Raw genomic sequence first — 25,000 nt, 5'->3', positions numbered from 1 at the left:
TGTGTGTGTGTGTGTGTGTGTGTGTGTGTGCGTGCGTGTGTGCATCTCAATTACGTATACAAGTGTACTGACTGTCAAGAATAAAAATAAGAAAAGACCTACGTCATAAACTACTAATGAAAAACCCTAACTACTACAATAAAAAAAAACACACACACACAAAATAACGAGCTCTATACTCACCATCATAGAGTTCTGGTGGTAGAGGAGAACGGCGTTGCCATAGAGCAACGTCCTGTGTCCGGAACCGGTACCTTTGCCCTGTGGATGACATAGGGGAACACCCACTAATTAGAGGAGTCAGTGCCATGGAGGAGGAACGATGGAAAAAATCGAGATATTCATGCATGACTTTCCCTATCATCGAACGAGATCTGTTCTCGCCGTCCTTTGCAAGTATTGTTTCTCGTTTTCTATATGTGTATGAGATACGAGAGTTTTTCTCCTTTTTTTTTTTTAGTACCGATTCTTTACAGAATAGAATTCCGGGGCATTTATGGAAGTGAAATAAGGGGGTTATGAGTTCCACAGCTATTTCAAGGAGGGAAGAGTTACGAGAGGTTGTCATTGAGAATTACGACAGCAGCAACGAAGGTCAGTGTTTATTCAGGTCCCCCCTCTCTCTCTCTCTCTGAGGATTGCGTCTCGTTTCGATCGACCAAAAAATATAAAGCAGCGAAGTTCCTCGCACTGACAAATGGGACAACACAAAAAAGCAAAATTTAAGCAAGAGCCCGCGTTAACACTAGGCTAGCTTAATAACGTAGAAAGAAAAATATATCTTTAAAATGAACACCATAGACGTACAAACATATATAGTGACCATAAAGGCGTAGGACGAACAGTTCATGAAAAAGAGGAATTTCGACACGAATGAAAAAATGCGCAAAACCATTATATATCAAATGCAATCAATCATATATATATATATATATATATAATATATATATATATATATATATATGATATATATATATTATAATATACATATATTATATAATAAATATATATCTATACATATATATAATATACTATATATGTATATATATATATATATATATATATATATATATATATATATATGTATATAAATAACGGATACAAGTGATACGTACACAACAAAATCTAATAACAATATGTCACCAAAGGTGGAACAATGGAACAAAACATGAAACACCGAACAATTAAATGACACAACACAGATGATAAAAAATTAAAAGCGACAAAATTCGAATAAAAAATTTCAAACCGATAAATCTTGACCTTCGTTACTGATGAACCATTTTTTCCAATTACTGGTCAGATTAATTTGAATGAGTTTATTTTTTTTTTCTTCAAAAATTGGGTGACAAAGTATTAATCAAGAGACGGGTGTGACAGTCTGAGGAACTGATATCTCTTACGAGCTCAAAGGAACTTTGAGATTGCATCAGCTCGAGGGGAAACACAGATTGGTCGTCTTGGAAAAAAAAGAAGAGCAGTTTTAATCATAAATTCAAAAAAATTAAAAAAGGGGTAATTTATCTGTCATTATCTTTTCTTTGATCATTTACAAGACTTTTTACATTGTAGAAACTTAAAAGTGACCTTTTATATTAAAATAAAAACGAACTTTTTTCCCCCATCATTCATTAAATCAAAATTAAAATGACTTTGACGACCTAAGACTGATTTTTCAACTTGTCAACGCAAAAAGGAATTCCTTATCTTTTGCCAAATAAAAGGGGCAACTTTACCTTTTACCAGGTCAAAGGGTATTTTACCTTTTACCAACTTAAAAAAAGGGGGGGGGGGAGTATTGGGTGGGGAGGGAGGGATTATAGTTCTTATCAACTCAAGGGTATCACATCTAAGAGAAGTGAGAAGACATTCACAAAAAAAAAACTCATTAAAAAGAGGTGCGCATTCCATCACTATTAGTGCTGTCACCATTACCATGTCATTGGGGGGGAGGGGGGGGGGGGGGGAAGATGGGGGTAATCAAGTCAATAGTAATAGTGTACTGTTGGTTGGGGGAGGGGAAGCCCCAGGGGGCGGGGTGGGAGGGTTTTTAAGGGGGGAAACTTGAGGTTCGAACTCAACTGATCAGGAGGGAATATTTTTTGTTGTTTAAAGAATATTTTTTATGAATATGATTATTGAATATATTTCCTTAACAGTGGATCTTATTCGTTACCACATTCCCTTCGGGAATATATTTCCGATATATTCAATTAACAGTGGATCTTATTCGTTACCACATTCCCTTCGGGAATATATTTCCGATAAAAAAAATATTCAATTTACGAAATGAATTTCCTGTAAAATTTCTGTAAAGAAAAACTTTTCTTTTGGTCTCTGTCCAGAACATGGACTCAATTTTTCTAGCAACGAGGGTGTCCCATTGTAAAATGGCAATAATGACGAATGAACATTTAATAGCGAAAAGAAATGAATCCTCTACTTTAGTAGGCTAATTCCTTTCCTTATCCCAACGGCTACTCCTTGATTTCCAAAAAATTTAGCGACCTCGACGCTCAAGTATTTAAAAACTTTATTTAAAAATTCGCCGAATGGTTGGAAGTACCAACTGTTAATGCATCAGAAATCATATTTTCTATTAATCTGTTAAATCAGTAGAATTGATACTCAGTTCAGCATTTCCAACCTTGGCGACTGAAGTATCGAACAAGTCGAGAGAGGAAGAATGGCGCGGAAATAAACAGAGCTAAACAGATGAAGCGAGGAAAACGTCAATTTCTCTTTAATTAGCTATTTTCTTTGCCCTTTCTTCCTCTCTCTTTTACGTCTCAAGACACACATTCACAACATCCAACAACAGGGTGGCAAAGGAAAGAAGATAGTACGAAAAAAAGAAACCACAACATGGAGACCTTAATTGACAGCACGAGCAAGGCTTGACCATTCTTTTCGTGTGTACATGTATATATATACTTTTCACAAAAGAGACATCATCAGCTACAAGGCTACACACACGCACATAACAGTGGCAACAGCAGCAGCACATCTAGTGATACCAACAGTAGATAATTGATGGAATGAAATTGAGAATTGAAACACGTAAGTCAGAAGCACAAAACGGCTCTTCCTGGATCGTACAATCTGATCCCATCCAAAATACATCTTTTGCCACCTTTCAAAATCAGAGTCGTACGATTTGAACTATAGTAGATTCACATCACTCTTGGATCTGATGTCTAGGCCCGTCCCTTACGACGCTCTTGATTGGCTGTTGATAAGCCAGTCACAGGGCTGGAAACTCTCAGTCTCTCTCTCAAGACTTCGCATAGGCACGATGTATATTCCACTTCTCCTGGGGAATACGTCTTTCAAAAGTATCCCTCAGGAGAGGTGGAACATAGTACGTCCTACCTATGTGAACTCTCTCGAGAGACTGAGACCTTTCAGCCCTGTGACTGGCTTATCATCAGCAAATCAGGAGCGTCGTAAGCGACTGGCCTAGATTTGGATCTACTATAGTAAGACTCATGAATCGTGGCGCTGAGAAACTATTTCACAGCCTGCAAAAGTTACTCCAAACCCGGGGTAATACTTTAAAGAATTTAAAACTGAGGTTTAAAACTGGCAACTCAAGGACACACCCTCGAGCTTCTGACCTACTTGTTTCCTTTCAAGGTGGCCGTTCGTTCGACCCACCTTCAAGATCTAAAACTCAGACATCGAAGAATGACGATAGTTTTGAATAACGACACATCAAATGGAAGAGAGTAGAAGTGGACACAGACAACGTCAAATACGCCATATGGAAGGAGCATAATGAAGTAATGGAACAAAATTAACGGGTAATAAATCCTTGGGATTCTCAAGAAAAAAAAAAAAAAAACCGCCACAGTTGCTGGCTCTCACACAGCGGTATCTCGTGACGTCACCTCCCAGGTCCAGCCTGGGAGGGCCACAGCCAGGGAGGGAGGCGATGCTCAAGTAGAATATGAGAGAGAAAACGGACCCACGCTGTGATGCGTTCGATCCCACCGACGCCATTTAACTGTCACCTGACTTTGCCAGGGATTGTGGCAGATTGGAACACTTGTGGGATAACTGTTGTAATAATATATAAATGATCCGATATCGTAGGTAATATGATCATTGATGATATTAATTTACTCTGAAATAGACTGTTCATAAACTCCAGATACTGGTGTCTTTTTCCATCTATAGTTTAGTTTTTGAAATTTTTAAGAATGATAAAGAAATGATGCTTATTCATTTCCCGCACAGGAAATGACATTCTGACCTCCAGTGGCACAACAGAATCCAATAAAGTGTAAATAGTGGCAAATATTTTCGTAAAATAGCAACATTTTGATTTCAAGCAGAACCCTATTGCAATTCATAATTCTCTTTTTAAGATATAAAAAAATCGACAAATCCCCAGATTAATATTTTTTGTTCATTTTTCAGGTGGTGACCTCAATTCTCTGGAACTAGGTCATACTTCAAGAAGCCTTCTATATGGTCGTCATTTTAAATAATAGCTTAAATTTATTTTTATGTCCAGCAGTAGAGTGAATATTAATTTTAATTTCAATATTCAAGATCAAAAAATGTCAAAAAAATAAGTGTACACCAAATAAAAAATTACACTTACAAAAATAGATATAAAAACACTCTATGACAAAAAAACAAAAATACATCATTAGACAAATCATCTATCTTAATTACCATCATCCAAAGAAAAAAATTACAGTTATCTATGGTAAGTTAAAAGATTAGTTGATGGACCGAGAAAAAAATCCATCTTCATCTATTGCGAGGTCAAATCGGGTGCAAAAATAGACTACACTACTTTTCATCTAAATCAGATTTTGTTTATCATTTTATTTACTTCGAAACTCCAATGAGAGAAGAACTTGAACTCTCATTTATTTTTTTGGTTTTTGTTTAAGGTGCTTATATTTATTGGCTAGGCCAATGGGGGTAATTTAGTTCAGGTGAAAGTATGCCAACAGGTATCTACCTAAAAAAAAGAGGTCCAAGTGGTTTGATGCCAAATGCCCAAGATCTAGAGGGGCGCGATTAGGACGTGCTTTCGCGTTGCATAGACTAGATTTTGTTCCTAGAATAGTAATTTTATTTTTCCAAAAAATGTCACATTTTACCACGAAACCGAAATGCATAACACCATCTCCTCGCAGTTTTATTTTTTTTATTTCATTTTTTTCAGTTCTAAAAAAGGACTGAAAATAATTTCAATTTCCCAAAGACTACGATATTTGTAAGAGAGGCATTTAATATTTTCAGATCGTAAGCCACTCATTTAAAAAAAAAATCTTTTATTTCCAGTTTAAAATTTCCTGGAGTGAGTTTTTTTTTTTTTAAAGAGAGGCATCTAATATTTTCATTTCGTAAGCTACTCATTTTTTAAAATAAACATCTTTTATTTCCAGTTTAAAAATTTTTTTCTACGATTCTTTTGTATTTCGTTAAAGCACAATGACTTCTAGTTAATATTTTGCCTTAGAATAGATTTAATATTTTCATTTCGTAAGCTATTGTTTTTAATAAGCATCGTTTATTTCCAAAGCTTAATTTTTTTTCCGACGATTATTTTCTATTTCACTGTAAATCAATATTTTGTCTTAGAAGAAATTTGTCCAATATAAAGATTTCCTTTTTTTCCCGTGACGAAATCTATCAAAAGTTACTAAAAATTATTATTATTATTATTATTATATTATTTTACGAACACGATCCTTTTTCAAAAAGATAGCTTTTACTCTAGGGCGTTCAGGGAATATGGATCATACTTGCAAGATTTTAAATTCAATTTTCAAAATCAAGGAACTTACATTTTTCTCAGAATTCTTCCAAGCCTTTGCAGCTTCTACAGAAACTATCTTAGCTGTTTGTAACACAATGTTTTCAACATTAGAATTTGAGACTTATACTTCAACATTCCTCGAAGAAATTTCAATCTTCGACATTCTGACGGAAAATAAATTTCTCAAACTGGTTAACTGGGGCTACGAAGTGAAATGGCCTCTGGGATACGAGTCTGAATATGTACTATGGTTGACCCAAAGTAGGTTAAACTTTGCGTTAAATCTTTACCTTGAAAATGAAAGGAGTATTTTCATTATTTCATCAACGTCTCTCCTGTTAAACAAAACCTAATCCATGTCAGGAATAACAATTAACGTATGCTTGAAAACTTGTATTAGATAAGGCTAGGTATGCTTTCAACGTCGTAAAATAAGTAACATGACATCCTTGGGAGCAAGGAGAGTGAAAACACGAAGCATAACGCCGCCGCTACCACACTCCGCGAAGCCGCCGATAGATGACAGCGCAGTCGAGGCATCAAACCAGATGGACTTTAGAGTGAGAGAGATACACAGGCTTCTACGGCTAATCTTGTGCGACACAGGATATATAGTACACGGAGTGAGGCTACTCAACGACACTTGGGGACCTACGTTACTCATCCACTTCAAATCATAGAACCATAATAGTAATAATAATAACAATAAGAGACAATAAAAGACACCGTGAGTCCGTGTGAGGGAACAGGAGGAGGAGGAGGAGGAAGAGGAGGCGCGCAGGTGAGCGCCAGGCATGGATGAGATTGGTTTAGGCACACGAATGTTCGTTCGGTCTACTTACAACTGCGGCACTGCCCTGAAAAACAAGTAAAAATGTGCTCGTGAGAACTGGAGGATCCTCCAGGGCGTTTGCGCTTTACAGCTGGACCAATTTTTAACGACTGTCTGACTGTGTTTGTGTGTAAGTGGGTAAGTTTTTTAGTCTACGAGAGAGAGAGAGTTTTACTAAATATGTTTTTTTTTTTTCAGTCTGCTTTCTCACAATATGTCTTTATCTCTCTATGGAATCAACATTCTCTCTCCCTTCCTATCCCACCCCCTCCCTCCGCTGGCTCTAACCCAATAACCTCTCCTTCTGTCTCTCTCTCTCTCTCTCTCTCTCTCTCTCTCTCTCTCTCTCTCTCTCTCTCCTCTATAGAACCACCATTCTCTTTCTCTCTCCACTGTATGTAACCACCATTCTCCTCATTCTCTCTCATCTCAATCTCTCCTACTCCAAGCTCTCTCTCCTCTCTCTCTCTCTCTCCTCTATAGAACCACCATTCTCTTTCCCTCTCTCCACTGTATGGCCAACCACATTCCTCTCTTCTCTCTCTCTCTACTCTCTCTCTCTCTCTCTCTCTCATATCTCTCTCTCTTTCTCCCAACTATACCTTCTCTTTCTCTTTCTCCACCTCTAGGAACCACCATTCTTTCTCTCTCTCTCTCTCTCCTTTCTTTCTCTCTCTCCTCTCCCTCTCTCTCTCTCTCCTCTCTCTCTAAAATTACGAACCACCATTCCTCTTTCTTCTCTCCACCTAATGTAACACCATTTCTCTTCCTCTCTCTCCTCCTTCTCTCTCTTCTCTCTCTCCTCTCTCTCGTCTCTCTCTCTTCTCCTCCTCTTCTCCTCTATAGAACCACCTTCCTCTTTCCTCTTTCCTTCTCCTCCCTCTATTGTTAACCCCCATTCTTTCTCTCTCTCTTCTCTTCTCCTCTTTCTTTCCCCTCTCTCTCTCTTCCTCTCTCTCTTCTCTCTCTCTCCTCTTTGGAACTACAATACTCTCTCTCTTTGTCTCCTCTATGGAACCACAATTCCTCTCCTCTCTCCTCCTTCGGGTCTCATTTCCTCTCTTTCTCTCCTTCTCTCTCATCCTCATCTCCTCTCTCTCTCTCCTCTATACAACCACCATTCTCTTTCTCCACTGTATGTAACCACCATTCTCTCTCTCTCTCTCTCTCTCTCTCTCTCTCTCTCTCATAAATGTCTGTCGTTCCCTTATGTGTTCCCTCCACATACTTTTGCATTCTCCCATTCTACCTAAATGTTATTCACCTGGCTATGCAGACCCTTTCATCCTTTTTGAAAACTCTCTCTCTCTCTCTCTCTCTCTCTCTCAACAGCGCTGGGTCGAACTACTTAGACGCTTAGTCTACACATGGCCTTAAAGTTCTATTCAAAAGATCCGTGGTGCACAAAGTTCCCCTTTGAAAATAAGAAAACTTCTTCCCCTCAGAAGTCAGATGACTCGTCATTCCTCTTGTTGGGAAAAAATCACGTCTTTTCCCGTGAAAATGCTCTTATCCCAGTCCATACTGATTAAAGTTTCTGGACCAAATTCACGTCGTCCTTTTGTTTAATTCTCTGTGAGTCTCTACTTATGCTTGGTGAGAAATTTAAAAGAGTGGTTGGGAAGAGAAGGGAATGTATTATACAATCTTGAAAGAACTGGAGGGGACATTCACCTTAGACTAGCATACCTGTGTTTTTATCTTAGCTTACACCAGATATTTTTCCTTTGGTACCCTTTTTTTTTTTACATTACCTAAGACTTTTTTTAATCTTAGTACACCTATTACTTTTACTTAATTTTAACTTAGCTTACCTACGACATTTGCCTTAGTATATCTAATACTTTTACTTAAGTTTAACTTAGCTTACCTATGACTTTTACCTTAGTATATACCTTAGTTTACCTAATATTTTACTTAAGTGTAACTTAGTTTACCCAAGACTTTTACCTTAGTATACCTCAGTTTACCTAATATTTTACTTAAGTGTAACTTAGTTTACCCAAGACTTTTACCTTAGTATACCTCAGTTTACCTAATATTTTACTTAAGTGTAACTTAGTTAAGTAAGACTTTTACCTTAGTATAACTTAGTATACCAAATACTTTTACTTAAGTTTAACTTAGTTTATCTAACACTTTTACCTTAGAATACCCAAGTTTACCTAATACTTTCCCCTTAGTTTAACTTAATTTACCTAAGGTTTACCTTAGTATATACCTTAGTTTACCTAATGCTTTTACTTAAGTGTAACTTAGTTTACCTAACACTTTTACCTTAGTATACCCAAGTTTATTAGCTTTCCTAAGTAATTTACTTTAGTATACCATAGCTTACCCAAGTAATTTAACGTAGTATAACTTAGCTTACCCAAATGTAACATAAGTAATGTAACTTAGTTTAACTTACCTTAACTAAGTTACATTCAGTTAAATTACTTAGGTAAGCTCAGGTATACTAAGGTAAATTACTTAGGAAGGCTAGTAACCTAAGGTGAAAGTATTGGGTAAACTTGGGTATACTAAGGCAAAAGTCTTAGGCAAGCTAAGTTAAAGTTAGCAAATGTATAAGGTAAACTTGGTAACTTGGTGTAACTTAGTTCCTAAGTCTTTTACCTTATGTAAATTAGCTTACCTTCGACCTTTACCCTAGTTCACTACCCTCCTTAAGTCTCTTGACCTTAGTTAACTGTAATTTAACTTAAGGAAATTTTATCTTGAATTAGTTCATTTCTCTAAGACATTAATATTAACTCCTAACTGAGTTTGTCATGTTTAATAGAGGCAGTTTTATAATACCTTTCCTTACCTGTAACCTTGGTCTTAAATCACCTTTGCCTTTTACCATAGTTTGCCCCAAATATTAACTTACCAGTATTGCTTACACTTTACGATATAAGAATTTATGTCAAGGCATAAGTGAAATGTAATATTCTACTTTTTTAACGCTTTGAAAGTGCAGGAAACGAGAGAGAGAGAGAGAGAGAGAGAGAGAGAGAGAGAGAGAGAGAGAGAGAGAGAGAGATTTTCTTGGTAAAGGACATTAAGCCAACTTCCTTTCTCTCTTTTTTTTAAAGAAGCTTGATTTATATAGCTATTTTGGCACCCGACCTTATTTACTAGTAACTGCTGGCAAAAGAGTTGGACTGTATTCATAAAGATATTTCAGTGCAAAGGAACGAATCCTTTTGAAATAAGTCGAGTGGAAGTTTCAGAACTAAAAAGAAAAAATAATAAATGAATAAATGAAATTAAAAAATGAACTCAACATGTCGGTGTTGCCATTTATATGAAAAAATAATTATTTAACGAGGGCCTCTCTGTAAATATTAGGAAAGTGTGATTTTATTACTTTAAGTTTCAGTGAAAGTAAATAAATAAATAAATAAAAAAATGAACTCAAAATATCGGTGTTGCCATTTATATAAAAAAAATAATGATTTAACGAGGGCGTCTCTGTAAATATTATGAAAGAGTGATTTTGTTACTTTAAGTTTCAGTAAAAAATGAATAAATGCCATTTATAAAAATATCCTTATGATTTAACGAGGGCGTCTCTGTAAATATTAGGAAAGAATAATTTGATCATTACTTTATATAACAGTGACCGCTTTCGGTCAGAATGCAAACAGACTTATGAACAAACGCTACTAACTCATTCTAGTGTATAAGAGGGCACACGCAAACCTAACATCTCACTGTAAGGTAGTTAAATATATCATACTTAAAACTGGCATTTTCCCGCTTCTTTTCATATATCTGATCATAATCAGTAACATTATACAGCCTGGGTATAAAACTTATCGTACTTATAACATAGAAGACTATCTACTTTCAAAATAATGACGATTCAAAGCGAAAAATAGTCTATACAATTAATAAGGTATGATCTTGAAACCAATGTGACCTGTATATTCGCAGAAACATCTTGACGATTATTTTTGTATTTTGTTGTATACGATAAGTTGCTTCGTCAATAAAATATTTTAGCTAATATAGTGTTTTAAGGATCTAATGACCTGACAAAGTATTATTTAAAATTAGGCTATCACATTTTTCACATTAGCATACTTTCGCAATGCCTCACATGATCATTAATTAGAGGGAGAAAAGAATTGTTGTCGATTTAAATAATGAGACACCAAAGTCTTGAAATCTGATCCGCAGAGTGCCATTCTTTTCGGCGTTTAGTCAACAGGGCACGCGCAAACAAACGCACCCGGGAGTGACGTGCCTAAAAGTTTTTCATCTAAGTTTGTAGGTTATACACTTAGGAATTGTACGACTACACCTTTTTTACATAAGGACTCCTTACACATAATAAATATTACATAAGTACTCCTTACATATAACAAATATGATTTACATACCCACAAAAACTGCATATATAGACACTCTTCGTAAATTTGTCTTAATTTACTGAAAAGGGGGTTACTTGCCTAAATAAGTTTACCTATAAGCTCCTGAGAAACTAGCCTACAACGTATAAGGGGTAACGTGCCGAAATATTTCTCCTGAATGCTTATTGAATAAATAAGAAACTTTATTAATTTACGCGAGGCAGCAGCCGTACATTTTAATCAGATTAGGAAAATCATAACTGACGCAAACGTAATTCGGTCAAAAATTAAAGAAACGGATTGGTTTAGACCAAGGCAGATGAAGAAGAAGGAATCCAAATACTTAGCCTTGAGAGGAGGCCAAACTAAGATATCAGACAATGCGGATGTGGCATCGAGAACTCAGGCCCTTCACCATCCCCCTCACACCCCCCCCCCCCCCCTAGCCACTTTCCTCTTCCCTCCCCTCCCCCCTCCCCCCCCCCCCGCCCCCCCCAACCCCCCCCCCCAAACCCCCTCTCCCATGGGAAATTCACCAGGCACATACTGTGCCCAGAATCCTTCCCGAGATAAGAAAAAAAAATAAAACAAAATATTAGAGAGAGAAAGATTCCACGAAAAAATACATTTCTGAGGCACTGATTCGACGTCTGCTTTTACTCACTGAGCTGTTTCATTGCAAATTAAGCTGCGACTATATTGATGGCCCTATCTCAGCACCATACACACGCGCGCGCACATACACACACACACACACACACAAAGATCCCAAGGTGAAAAGGACTTCGTAGCCCTATTGACCTAAACAGTCAGTTAAGTACCAGGTGATTAGTCAACAGAGGTGACCATTCCTTTCCTTCTATAAATTGTGAACACTTCCATGGGTATAAAAAAAACGAGTAGTTTTGAGCCCCGGGGAAGACCATTACACCCCGTTTGTTACATGAGCAGCTCATGAAGATCAAATCAGATACAGTGTCCGCAAGTTCGATTCTCGGGCATTCAATTGAGGTCTGAGAGATGTGTATTTCTGGTGATAGAAGTTCGTCACTCTCGACGTGGTTCGGAAGTCACTTGTAAATCCGTTGGTTCCGTTGCTGAATAACCACTGGGTCCATGCAACGTGAAAACGACGTACAGACAAACAAACGAAATAATCAAATCAGATACATGAAACGAATGAGAAGAAGGAAAAGGAAAAAGACTGCTTGAAACGATAAAACCAACTACACCATCTTACACGCAGAATGTCTTAGTAAGTCATTCACAGATGCAGAGAATAATTTAACAATCGAAAACTCCGAAAATGTGACAGACCAATGAGTCAGACACGATTGAATCGGATTCAGCCCAAACGAAAGAGTCAAGTCACGACCGTTTCGTTTTCTTTTTATCATAAGGATGGAAATGAAACGGGCATTCCAGTCCAAAACACGTCCGGTTATTGTTAATAAATAAAAATAAAAAAAAAGGGAACTGCAGCGGAATGCCGATAATTCCATATTTGTTGTTTCTTCCGGGGGATGAACAACAAAACGGGGTTAGCAACGGAAACTTTAGTAGAAAGGGAATGATGTCCAATTTTATCCAACAACGTGTGGGCAGGAAACTGGTTGAGAGCGGTCCCTCGGCTCAGCTACTTGGCACCACCAGCCCTCTCTCTCTCTCTCTCTCTCTCTCTCTCTCTCTCTCACACACACAGGTGATGGCCTCCTGTTCATCCTCTCGTATAGTTCTGGCAACAATCTTGTATCCTACATAGCATACATAGTTTGCTAAATGACTTTTCCTTTTTAACTCTCTCTCTCTCTCTCTCTCTCTCTGTACCCCCCAGTAATCGTCTCTCTCTCTCTCTCTCTCTCTCTCTCTCTCTCTCTCTCTCTCTCTCTCTCTCTCTCCCCTTCAGTAATCGCTGCTCCCTATCTCTGTTCCCCTCAATATTCGTTTCTCTCTCTCTTTCTGATAGCTTCGCTATTTCCTCTCTTTCGCCCTTTCACTCAGTAATAGCTTCTCTCTCTCTCTCTCTCTCTCTCTCTCTCTCTCTCATCTACTCTCTCTCTCTCCTCCAGCAGCCCTTCCACTCTTACCAGACAACAATCCGGAAAACCTCTCAAATGTACCAGCCAATCTAATCATCCTCTCGTGCACGGAAGGTCGCAAAGAAGCTCTGAAAGCAGCGAATAAACAGGTAAACACGCAAGGCATTGGCTTTCAGCTTTGGCGCATTCGTTCTCTCTCTCTCTCTCTCTCTCTCTCTCTCTCTCTCTCTCTCTCGTCTCGTCTATGCAAAGGCTTAAGCTCAGCTTCGGGCTAAACCAATTCCATGTTTCCCAGCAGCACCAATGTTTCCGTCACGCAGAAGTCGACAGCAACTTCTTTGCCCCTCGTGGTTAGTTTAGTTTTCAGTTTGCCAATTTTCCTTGCAGGCTAAGAAGGGCCCCGGGAGCTGGGAATGGGCGGTGTGGGGGGGGTGGGGGGGGGGGGGGGTTGGTATGCAATTCCTCAGCGTCTCCTTTGATTTCTTTGCCATCAACAACTTTGTTCACTCGCGTTACATTCTCAGGTACTCTGACGAGTAATTCGTTTGCTCTTTGCCCCCTTGTTAGTCAAGAGTTATACGTATCTCGGGGTCGTCTGCTTTCTTTTGCAAAGAATTTACATCGTTCTTTTCGATCGTTAGTCTGTCTGTCACTTCCTTAGATCATAGATCATTGTATTCCACTCCAGAGAGGAGAGGAATATTGGATAATATAGCTTATAAATGCTTGGTAATATCTTGCAAGGTCAGTCGTTAAAATGAAGGCCACGAACTTGGAAAGACCGTTCGTTTTTTGCCGGTAATGATCTGCGACCTCTTGAAGGTCAAAGGTCAAATGTGGAAAGGTTCTTGAAACGAAAGCCCTAAGCATTTTCGCTTGCGTTTAAAAACAAAAAAGTTCATAATTACGTAAATAAAACTGCTTATCTCACTACCAAGAAGTGAGACCAGAAAAAAATCATTCAGTTATCCATTACAAAAGGCATCAGTAATGAACATAATAGTAAAATGTAATTTGTATCCAAGCAATGGTTTCTAAATGAAACGTTCTGCCTTCTCGGTCGAGGGTGCTACGTGTCTTGCATTCTCCTCCTTCCCTTCTGTCCCCGAGGTCTCTGCAGTTATAATAATTTCTGACGATGACGACGACAATAGTGAAGATGGAGTATTGAACATATAAGACAACGGTCGAGGTCATTTACTGATCGATAAAAACAGCCTGAGTTCAATTCACTCGAGCGCGTCTTTAGGGTTACATCTCGCTGGCCAGCTGGCTTCCCTTTCTTCCAAGATTATTATGAAACAACGATTGGTTATTTTACCTTTTTTTTTTTTTTTTTTTGTTTTTTTTTTTTTTTTTTTTTTTTTTTTTTTGCCAACTAAGTAAAATTCAACACGCAAACATTTACGTGAGCCTGAGGTCCTGCTGGTTCGAATCCACGAGAGGACGAAATTATTATCAACTAAAAAAAATTCCCCTTCGGTTAACATATACGAAAATATATGAATTCCGAGGTAGGGCGAATTGGATATTGAAGGATATTTGTAGTTATATGTGTATATGAATCACGAATAAAAATTCTGAAAAAAATTAACGATGGATATATCCCATATATATATATATATATATATATATATATATATATATATATATATATATATATATATATATATATACACACCCAACTTATTAGCTCCGGTATGAACTTACTGGGAAGCAACATGACAAATTGCTTATTAAAAGCCAAATTTTCGACGGTGATTAATTCATTAAATCATTTTTCTTCAATCAAGGCTTCGACCACCTTTCGTCTTTTCATCGTTCTCCCTTTAACCTGGTGACGTCGTAGGTTTTTCTGCCCAGGTTATGGTGATGTCAATGGATGTCGCCAAATGTGACGACATGGAGTCTCCAAATGTGACGTCATGGATTTTCTTATTGCTACGGTTACGCCATGAACTTTCTGCTTGTTAAGGTGGCGTCACAGATTTCCTCCTTGACATCGTGAGGTAAAAAAGCCTCGCTTCTACCTGACATCATCAAATACCTATTCAATCTCATGATGTCATGACGTTTCAAATAACGTCAAAGCATTTCTCTGTAATAACCTTCTGGTGTCAAATTAGTCTCTCAGGCGAGATGAAACTTAAGTCTGGTGACATCTCATGAAGCCCCTTACGAATCTGGTGACCTGTCAATTCTCCAAAATCTCTCTGATACTAAAAACTAATTTGGCAAAATCAAGATTCGTCAAAGATGTCAATTTAGCTTCGCTAAAAAAAATCTCCTAAATCGAAGTCAGTGACGTTCACGCTCGCCTGACTTCACTTTGACGAACTGGCTTGACTTCAAAACTACATAGTTATAGGACAAATGTTGGTCAACTCGTGTACAGTCTAATTGCAAAGAGAGAAACTACCTTTAAAATACATGAATCCTTTTTTATATATAATATATGAGTGTCGTTTTGTATACATGATACATTCTGGACTACACAGCAAACATTATACCTCCAAAATCTCTCAGTTTAATTACACTTAAGTGAGATATCCTAGAAGAAATTAGGACACATGACCAAATAGTGCACCACCAGATTTCGAAAATTCTTAGGACCAATATTTACCCAATCATCATTTGGGCAGATATAGGGACTCTTAAAGACAAGGGGGCGCTAATTCTATTTACAGTCTCTTTCCTTTCTCCTTCCTCTTCTTCTCTTTATTATAGGGGGCGGCGCCGCCACCAATCTCCTCCTTCTATTTATGGTAGGATAAGAAAATCTATTTTGGTTTGTTGCTGGTTTTCTCTTGGTTTTATATTTTTGCAATTTTGTGTTCCAGCATTTCCTTGTTGGTTTTAAAGGGTTTTTTTGTGCATGTTACTGCATTGCAGCTTTTAACACTTTTCATACAGGTTTTATATTTTCGCTATTTTTGTTTCTAAAAATTCCTTGTTGGTTTTAAAAGTTACCCTTTTGGTTTTACTGCTTGGCAGCTTTTCACTTCTTTTCATACTGTTTTTTTTTTTATTATCTACACTATTTCCATGAACTACAATAATTGACTTTCATGTTTATTTGAGTGGTTCTCTTTCTGTACGACAATGTGATCTTCACCAACGTTCTATTCCTGATTCGCAAAAGGTTCTTTGTGTTGTTCTTTCTTTCTATCTCGGTTTCTTTTCCTTTTTATTCTTTGTCATTCTCCCATTAACGTCTGCTCTTTCATTTCTGCTTCTGATTTTTTTTTTTACTTCTAAGAAGTTTCATCAGTTACTGCTGTACGTAGGGGTGGGGGGCGGGTAAAAATTATAATGCCTCTCTCTCTCTCTCTCTCTCTCTCTCTCTCTCTCTCTCTCTCTCACACACACACACACACACACACACAAAATTCTTTTCCATGTAAGTTCTTGTCTAAGATTGCTCGCTCGCTCTCTCTCTCTCTCTCTCTCTCTCTCTCTCTCTCTCTCTCTCTCTCTCTCAGCTAATAAAAGAGGGCCAAGGCAAACCGAAGCATAATTAGAGGGGGGGGGGGGCGGTGAACCCTCCCCTCCAGGAGCCCTAAAAGCTCAGAGTATGAAATTAAACGGGTTTAGCTTTCTTCTTGCTGTCTTTGTTGACATCTGCAAAGTGAGAGAGAGAGAGAGAGAGAGAGAGAGAGAGAGAGAGAGAGAGAGAGAGAGAGAGAGAGAGAGAGAGAGAGAGAGAGAGAGAGAGAGAGAGGTCCTGTATTGATGGATAATGCTTCAATGTATGAACGTTAACCACATAGATACATAAATACATACATACACATATATACGTATATATGCATGCATGTATAATGTATTCGCACACACATATAGCTATATCACTCAATGCCTCACTGCTCTAAGGTCATGGCTACCAACATACCTCGTAGAGGTAAGTTTTACATCCCTCATCCTCACTGAGGAGGGCATTATCATATATACTTACGTACATAGATATCAGGAAAACAGAAAAACAAATCTTTCGCAAACAAACACACAGATTATCCAAAACTGAGCTTTGCACCCGGGGTTACGCCGATGAGCGTCGACGAACATTCCCAGAAACAAGAAATGAAACACCTGAGGTTTGCCCCATTATTTCTTTCCCGCGTTGAAACAAATTACGACCGAGACGAAAAACCGGAGGCAAGTGAAATGTTGCGAGGAATGCTCTTGCCTATTTGCATAATGAACTTCTTTCACCGTTGTTGAGAGGAAATTGGACACGTAAACTGTATCTTTCTCACTCTGTTGTCTTCTGGCCTCATAAAGACCTACTAAAGCCGTTAAACCAGGTTGCAAATTCCCGAGATGTATATACTATGATGAATTCACATCATCCCGTGCATCCAATGCCTAGGCCAGTCATTTACGACGCTCCTGATTGGCTGTTGATGAGCCAGTCACAGGGCTGCAAACTCTCAGTCTCTCTCAAGAGAATTCACATTGCTAGGATGTACGTTCCATCTCTCCTGTGGGATACATCTTTCAAAATTATCCCCCAGGAGAGATGGAACATACGTACATCCTGGGTATGTGAACTCTCGATAGAGACTGAGGAGAGTTTCCAGCCCAGTGATTGGCCTATCAACAGCCAATCAGGAGCGTCGTAAGGGACTGGCCTAGACATCGGACGCATGCTTGATGTGAATCTACTATAGTATTGCAACAGTCTTGGTTTTTTTGGGTTAGGATAGGTTAGTTCAAAGAACTATACTTTCACTATTTTGGGTGTGGGAAACATAATGAGAAGATTCTATGGTAAGATTTGGAGATATGGCGTCCCGCCTTCTCCAGGGAAGGTACGGTACTCGGTTACGGTTCGGGAATATGCTATCGGGTTGCGAAGGCTGATTCCAATATTCCACTACTGAGTATGGCTATTTCTTGTTTGAAAATTTATTTTCTGTATGCATGTCAGTTTTATCTTCAGATCTACAAAGATTAGAGCAAAAGGAATGCCTTCATTTGTATGGCATGTTTAAGGATACTGCTGAACACATAGGTGATTACCGGGAATACAAAAAAAAGTATTTTTAGAGACCCTTTAGTATTTACCAATATAATAATCTCTGGGCTCTCTGAATAAATCAGTACGAAACAAAGAGTCTTCATTATCAGGCTAAATCGCTCAATCAGCAAAAACAGAAACATGGCATGAGATATATATATATATGTATATATATATAATATATATATGTGTGTGTGTGTGTGTGTGTGTGTGTGTGTGTATGTATATATAATATATAATAGATATATAATATATTATATATAATATATATATAGATATATAGTGTGTGTGTGTGTGTGTGTGTGTGTGTATATGTATATATATACTATATTAATAGATAATATAGTTATTTATAATATAATATATATAATATAATATTAATATAATATATATATGTATGGTAATGTAGTATAGTGTGTATATAAGGATGAAAATGTGGAATTAATACTAACGAAATCTGTAAAAAAAATCCGCTTATTTCCAATTTAAACACAATGTCCAATTCTTTCTATTTAGTCATCAGAGCACAAAAACGAAATAGGCTTGGCCAATGGTTAAATTCTCTCTCTCTCTCTCTCTCTCTCTCTCTCTCTCTCTCTCTCTCTCTCTCTCTCCTACCTGTCTTCAAGTGCTTTGGGAGATTTGTATTCCAGCCATCATTTAATTTTCGTCCGTAATATTTCTTTTCCCTCTTATGTTTCTTTAACTTTCAATAATTCTTTTTTATTCTCCAATTCTCCATACTTTCTATACGTCATAGTTTCATTCCCATTCTTGTTTTTGATCCTGGTTTTGTCTATTTCCTTTCTTCCTTAAGTTTAATCCTATAACATCATCTCTCTCTCTCTCTCTCTCTCTCTCTCTCTCTCTCTCTCTCTCTCTCTCTCTCTCCCAGAAGAAAACTTCACGGTCAAAACTTCTACTCCTTTTCAACTTACTTCCCAGGTAGTTTTTGTTTACCTGGAAGCCCCTGGAAATGACCTGGAAAGAAGTTCATTCATTCATACCTTTCCAGTACAAAAAGGAGGCGCGGGAATTACCGCTGCTTATCATAAGAAGCTTATAAAGGTACGATGTCTCAGCGTCGACTCGAAATAAAATCATAAGTTATCAGACAAAGCGTTTTCGTTTATAGTAACGTGGGAGAAGATTATAACGAAATGGCAGTGAACTGAGTAGAGAAATAAATGTCCTAGTTGTTTGATTCGTGGTTAATAGCAAATGATAATAAATAATGAGTCTGGGAGCTTTCGAATACTGGTTCTGATTCCCTCTGGAAAAAGCGGGCCGCCATATCTTAAAAATTAACCGTAGAATCTTCTTGAAAATAATCTCAAATTACCAAAGGTCTACTATATCAGATATGACCTAATCTAACCTAAGGGCATGCAAAATACACCGCGGCCGGTGCAATACTTGCATACATCTCGGGTATTTGCCTACTGGGAGCTAAGTAGGTGTTTCGAATTTTCCAGCTGTTCGAGTTCCAGTTCAGATTTTTGTTGTTATTTTGTTTGTTTTGAATTACAAAAACACAACAGCAGACTTTATTTCTCGACTTAACATTTCAGTCATCGTAGAGCTTTGCTGCAATAAGCCAATAATAAATATTGATGATAATATGGTAAAATGACGGTACCTTGAATCGGCAGATGTGTTACTCTAATATCCTAGAAGGACATTATTATGAATTACTACGGATGAAATTAAGTTACGTGAACTGGATTACCGCAGAGAATACATTTACTAACAGTCAGTCGGGATATTTGAAAAAAATGAATTAATCAAGTTTTTTATGGGTTACAATGCTCAATCATGGAACTCGGTGTAAGTACGTAAGTATTTATTACCAAAAATTACGGCGAAATTATCAAGGTTAATTACGTGTCACACTAATGATTAATTAAACATAAGATCCAAAAATTGAATTAGGGGGTCAAAATTTAATTATAATTCAGGAAAGTATTCGGCGACCCTACCAATTCAGAAAGTAAGTTCCAGAGTCATCTAAGATAATTAGAAATAATCTATGTACTCGTAACTTCCACTGTATATAAGTAACAGGAAGTCTATCTAAAATAGGCTGCTAATACTGCTGTAGGATCTTACCCAACTCCTAACTCTCTACAGTAGAAGGCCTTAACCTTTTCTTCTCGTTGTGGACCACCTAAGGCAGTGGCTCTTAACCTTGGGTACCTGTACCCCCCAAGGGGTACGAATCATTCAACCTGTGGGCACGAGACATGATACCCAGTGCAATGGTACTTTATATTTACTATTTATTTTCATACGTTCGTATCATATCTATATTCGATGAGGGTACGAGAAAGTTTTCTAAGATATCAAGGGGTACGGGCACTGAAAAAGGTTAAGAACCACTGACCTAAGGTCACCGAGTACCCTCCGAGTTAACCAAGCACCGTAGGAACTAACAAAATACCCAGGATTCTTAAATGTACAAAATAAAACAAAATCGAAATGATTAACTTAAAAATAACAATGACACCTAAAACTAAAATATGTACACAAAACATGTAAAAGTATGAATGCAGTGTCAAATATCTCAGTAAAATAATAGTACTTATCACTATAAGTATGATTAATAGACACATAAAATAGGTATTATTTCTCTCAGTAATCCCTTACCTTTCCTTAAACTATGAGTTCTAATTAACTCTTTATATTATGTTAAGGCATTTAAAAAAAAATAACCTGCTCCTTATTTTATTATGTTTCTTGTCAATCCTCTATCTCCTTTATAGTTATTCTTTCTCGCTACACTCCTGCCTCATTTTTCTCTATTGCATTCTATAATATTCTTTCCTGCTAACCCTTTGACTTATCTTAAAATATTTTTCATATTCCTTTATGCAGAAGCTAAGGACGTTTGTCGTACCTCTATGTAAATGGGGATGTAATCCACAGTGATGGAAAATCCTTAGTTATAATAAAATTTAATGTACAAGAAATATATATCTTATAAAACTACATAAGGTTCTTTCCTGCTAATCGTTTGCCTTATTTTAAACTATTTTCATATTCCTTCATGCAGAAGCTGGGTACTATGTCGTACCTCTATATAAATGGGTATGTAATACAGTGATGTAACGTCCTTATGTAGTTTTATAAAATTTACAACTGCTTAATTTTTATATTCAGATCACCTTGTAATCCACAATGGCTGGTTTCCAGAAATCTGGAAAGAACTAGGCTAAATTTCCTCTTCTTTTTCTCCCATTCCTGAGAAACAGTAGTTTTAATAAAATGTACGGTACAAGAAATATATGTATTTCATAAAACTGCATGAGGATTTGACGTCATTGTGGATTACATCCTCATATTCTTTTATATCATCCTAAATTATTCTTCCGAACTAATTCATCGGAGCCTTGAACCATCGTCACTCGCAAATCCTGTCTACACCTTCTTTTATTCCCTCCCGCCAAATCTCTACCCTCCAAAGCTCCCTCGACCTAAACCTCTGAGAACCTCTTCGAGGCGAACATAACACCTCGGGAGACACTTACCTCCTCGCTGGCGGCTGCAGTGACCAGCTCCTGGAGGGCGCGCACCGACAACGCCTGCTCGATCACGAACACGCCCTGCGAGAGGTTGGGCGGGTTGTTCTGCAGGGGCGGGGGGAGAAAAAAAAGCAGAAGAATTGGGCGGTCAGAGAAGCGCGACGTGGTGAAGTGAGGTGAGAGGAAGAAGGTGGATGAGCGATTGATTGATTTCATGGAAGTCTGGCAGTGCAGCCTAAAAGCACCGACCAGGGCACTTCCGGCCACTCTAGTGGGCTCAAGACAGTGGAAAGTGGTTGTTAGAGGAGTTAGACAGCAAAGTGAAGGCATCTAAATAATAATGGAGATGAATTACATGGACCTAATGGTAGAACTATTAGGAAAAGCCTCGGTTCCATGAAAAAGGAATCGTTAAAGAGGTTGGAGAGTAAGACTGAAGAAAGGAACGGGGAATCGAATCCAGTCAAAGGCCCCAAAAAATATGGGTCCAGCTAAGGGACAAGGGATGCTGCAAATACCCTTTCATGGTGCCAACAGTACACCACGTGAGGATCCCTGAGGACACTACCCCACTACAAGGGTTGAGACGATGATAAAATACATAGAAGGAAGAGAGAGGTTGTATTATAAGCTATAATTTTATGATAAATGAAGTATTGTGGGATGATAATAAGAGAATATAAGAACAAAGACGAAGATCCATCCTTCGGTGGTCGCGGTATAATGCTGCAATAGCTGCGGCCCATGAAACTCTCAGCCGGTCGTGGTGGCCTGTGAATTGCGTTGCCAGATGCACGATTATGGGTAACTTTAACTTTAAATAAAATAAAAACTACTAAGGTTAGAGGGTTGTCATTTGGTATGTTTGATGATTGGAAGGTGGATGATTAACATACCAATTTGCAGACATCTACACTTAAAAGTTTTTAAGTTCTGAGGGCGGACAGGAAAAAGTGCGGACAGGAAAAAGTGCGGACAGGAAAAAGTGCGGACAGGAAAAAGTGCGGACAGAAAAAAGTGCGGACAGGAAAAAGTGCGGACAGAAAAAAGTGCGGACAGGAAAAAAGTGCGGACAAAATTGCGGAGAAAAAGTGCGACAGGAAAAATTGCGGACAAAAAGGAAAAAAGGAAAAAGTGCGGAAAACAGGAAAAGTGGGCGGGGATCATGAAAAAAAGTGCGGACAGAAAAAAGTGCGGACAGAAAAAAGTGCGGACGGACAGACGAAGTCGGCACAATAGCTTCCTTTCCAGAAAACTAAAACGATAATTAGAAGAGAGATGCGTAAGAGAAACAATGAGATATGATGACGGTTACTATGATGATGATGATGATGATGATGATGATGACGATGATTCAGTGCGGGACCTATAATGATATGAAAAGAAGATGGAGGTGCAGAAAGAAAAAGCAACAATGGCGAATAGAATACGAAGAAATGGGAAACAAAAGAGGGTAAGAGACACTTCGTCAACTGCAAGTGACGAGCGGGCCACAACGAGGCATGAGTGAATGAATAAACGAGATGAAAAACAAGAGTATTACATGAAAAAAATGACTTAGGGTCTACTGTAATAAATGACGGAAAAGCTTAAATAAAGAAATTAATATTTACTTCATATTGAGCATTTATCTTCTACATAATTTTTTTAAATATAAACAATTCCAGAGACATTAATTTTCTTAATTGCTTTAGATCATATGAAAATAGACATAAAATATTCTTTTAAAAAATCTCCATTTATATCTGACTTAGCAACAACTAGTGAAACTGGTAAACAGCATTTATTTAAGAGCAGAAGAAGAAGAAGAAGAAGAAGAAGAAGAAGAAGAAGAGAGAGAGAGAGAGAGAGAGAGCTTACCTTGTCAGCAATGTTTTCCAGGAAACATGTCCTGTTACCAAATCCTTCAGCGGCCAGACACACCCTCTCTCCTGTGGCAGTGCAGGAGAGAATGACCATGTCCTCCTGCAAGAGGAAGAAAGAAGGAGCGATTAGGAATCAGGATGAAAGCCTTCAGATGAATTAGGAAGCGATTATTAATCAGAATCAAAGTCTTCAGACAAACGAGCAAGCGATTACGAATCAGAATTAAAGCCTTCAGACAAATGAGCAAGCGATTAGGAATCAGAATTAAAGCCTTCAGAAAAACGAGCAAGCGATTAGGAATCAGAATTAAAGCCTCCAGACAAATGTGCAAGCGATTAGGAATCAGAATTAAAGCCTTCAGACAAACGAGCAAGCGATTAGGAATCAGAATTAAAGCCTTCAAAGACCAAATGTTGGGCAAGCGATTAGACAATCAGAAATTAAAGCCTTCAGAAAAACGAAGCAAGTGATTAGGAATCAGAATTAAAGCCTTCAGACAAATGTGCAAAGCGAATTGAATCGAATTAAAGCCTTCAGAACAAACGAGCCAAGCGATTGGAATCAGAATTAAAGCCTTCAGACAAAAACGAGCAAGCAAATTTAAGGAATCAGAATTAAGCCTTCAGGAAATGTGCAAGCGATTAGGAATCAGAATTAAAGCCTTCAGAAAAAAACGGAGCAAAGCCGATTAGGAATTCAGAATTTTAGCCTTCAGCAAATGTGCAAGCGATTAGGAATCAGAATTAGAATCAGGACAAACGAGCAAGCGATTAAGAATCAATTAAAGCCTTAGGAACAAACGAGCAAGCGATTAGGAAATTCAGAATTTTAAAGCCTCAGACAAAACGAGCAAGCGATTTAGAATTCAGAATTAAAGCAGAAAAAAACGATTTGCAAAGCCGATTAGGGAATTCAGAAAATTAAAAGCCTTCAGACAAAAAATGTGCAAGCGATTAGGAATCAGAATTAGCCTTTCAGACAAACGAGCAAGCGATTAAGGAAATCAGAATTAAAGCCTTCAGACAAACGAGCAAGCGATTAGAATTCAGGAATTAAACCTTCGACAAACGGAGCCAAGCGGATTAGGAATCAGAATAAAAGCCTTCAGATATATGAGCAAGCGATGAGAATTAGGAATCATATCAATGCCTAGGAATGGGGAAATTATGCACATGGATGCAACATATGCGCGCATGTAGTTAATCTTGTTTTCATATTTTACGAATCAAGTCATTTTGCATCAAGCATTTTATGTAGAGAGCGTTCAGTACATCATAAATTTGACTCAGAGCGCATAAGTTACAGCTTGTACTTAAATAAATGTCGATACTGAATCATTATTTTATGGAAAACACGCGGATTATTATACAAAAATGAGTTTTACACCAAGATTTTTAAACAAAATATATATATTCTAAATGAGTCATTCATGCAAAGCGAGTATTGTACGCAATTTACTTACTTTGAATTCGTAATGTTGCATCACACATTTACAGTAAAAAAAAAAAAAAAAAAAAACAAGTGTAATTTGACGCAAGTAATCTTACACAAAACACGTACTTTACATTTACATCTTGAACAAAACAAGCATTTCATAAAA

General features: G+C 37.7%; 1 protein-coding gene across 26 annotated transcripts in view; it reads right to left on the bottom strand.

The window, feature by feature from the left end:
• Positions 1 to 25,000, bottom strand: part of LOC135205294 (ryanodine receptor-like) — a 339,398-nt gene that overhangs the window by 189,585 nt on the left and 124,813 nt on the right. For 21 of the 26 annotated variants that reach the window (XM_064235711.1, XM_064235691.1, XM_064235765.1 and 18 more), the window contains exons 2-5: positions 23,395 to 23,499; positions 21,541 to 21,639; positions 6,625 to 6,639; positions 184 to 261 (exon numbers count right to left, since the gene is read on the bottom strand). In XM_064235711.1, the coding sequence (XP_064091781.1) occupies positions 184 to 261; positions 6,625 to 6,639; positions 21,541 to 21,639; positions 23,395 to 23,499 (297 nt within the window). The remainder of the gene's footprint in view (positions 1 to 183; positions 262 to 6,624; positions 6,640 to 21,540; positions 21,640 to 23,394; positions 23,500 to 25,000) is intronic. The other 5 variants (XM_064235739.1, XM_064235747.1, XM_064235874.1 and 2 more) reach the window with 1 other exon arrangement.

Source organism: Macrobrachium nipponense, chromosome 24, assembly GCF_015104395.2.
Source record: "Macrobrachium nipponense isolate FS-2020 chromosome 24, ASM1510439v2, whole genome shotgun sequence".
NCBI classification, from domain to species: Eukaryota; Metazoa; Arthropoda; class Malacostraca; order Decapoda; family Palaemonidae; genus Macrobrachium; species Macrobrachium nipponense.
The sequence above is the reverse complement of the archived record's forward strand: the minus strand, read 5'-3'. Positions and strand labels throughout refer to the sequence as shown.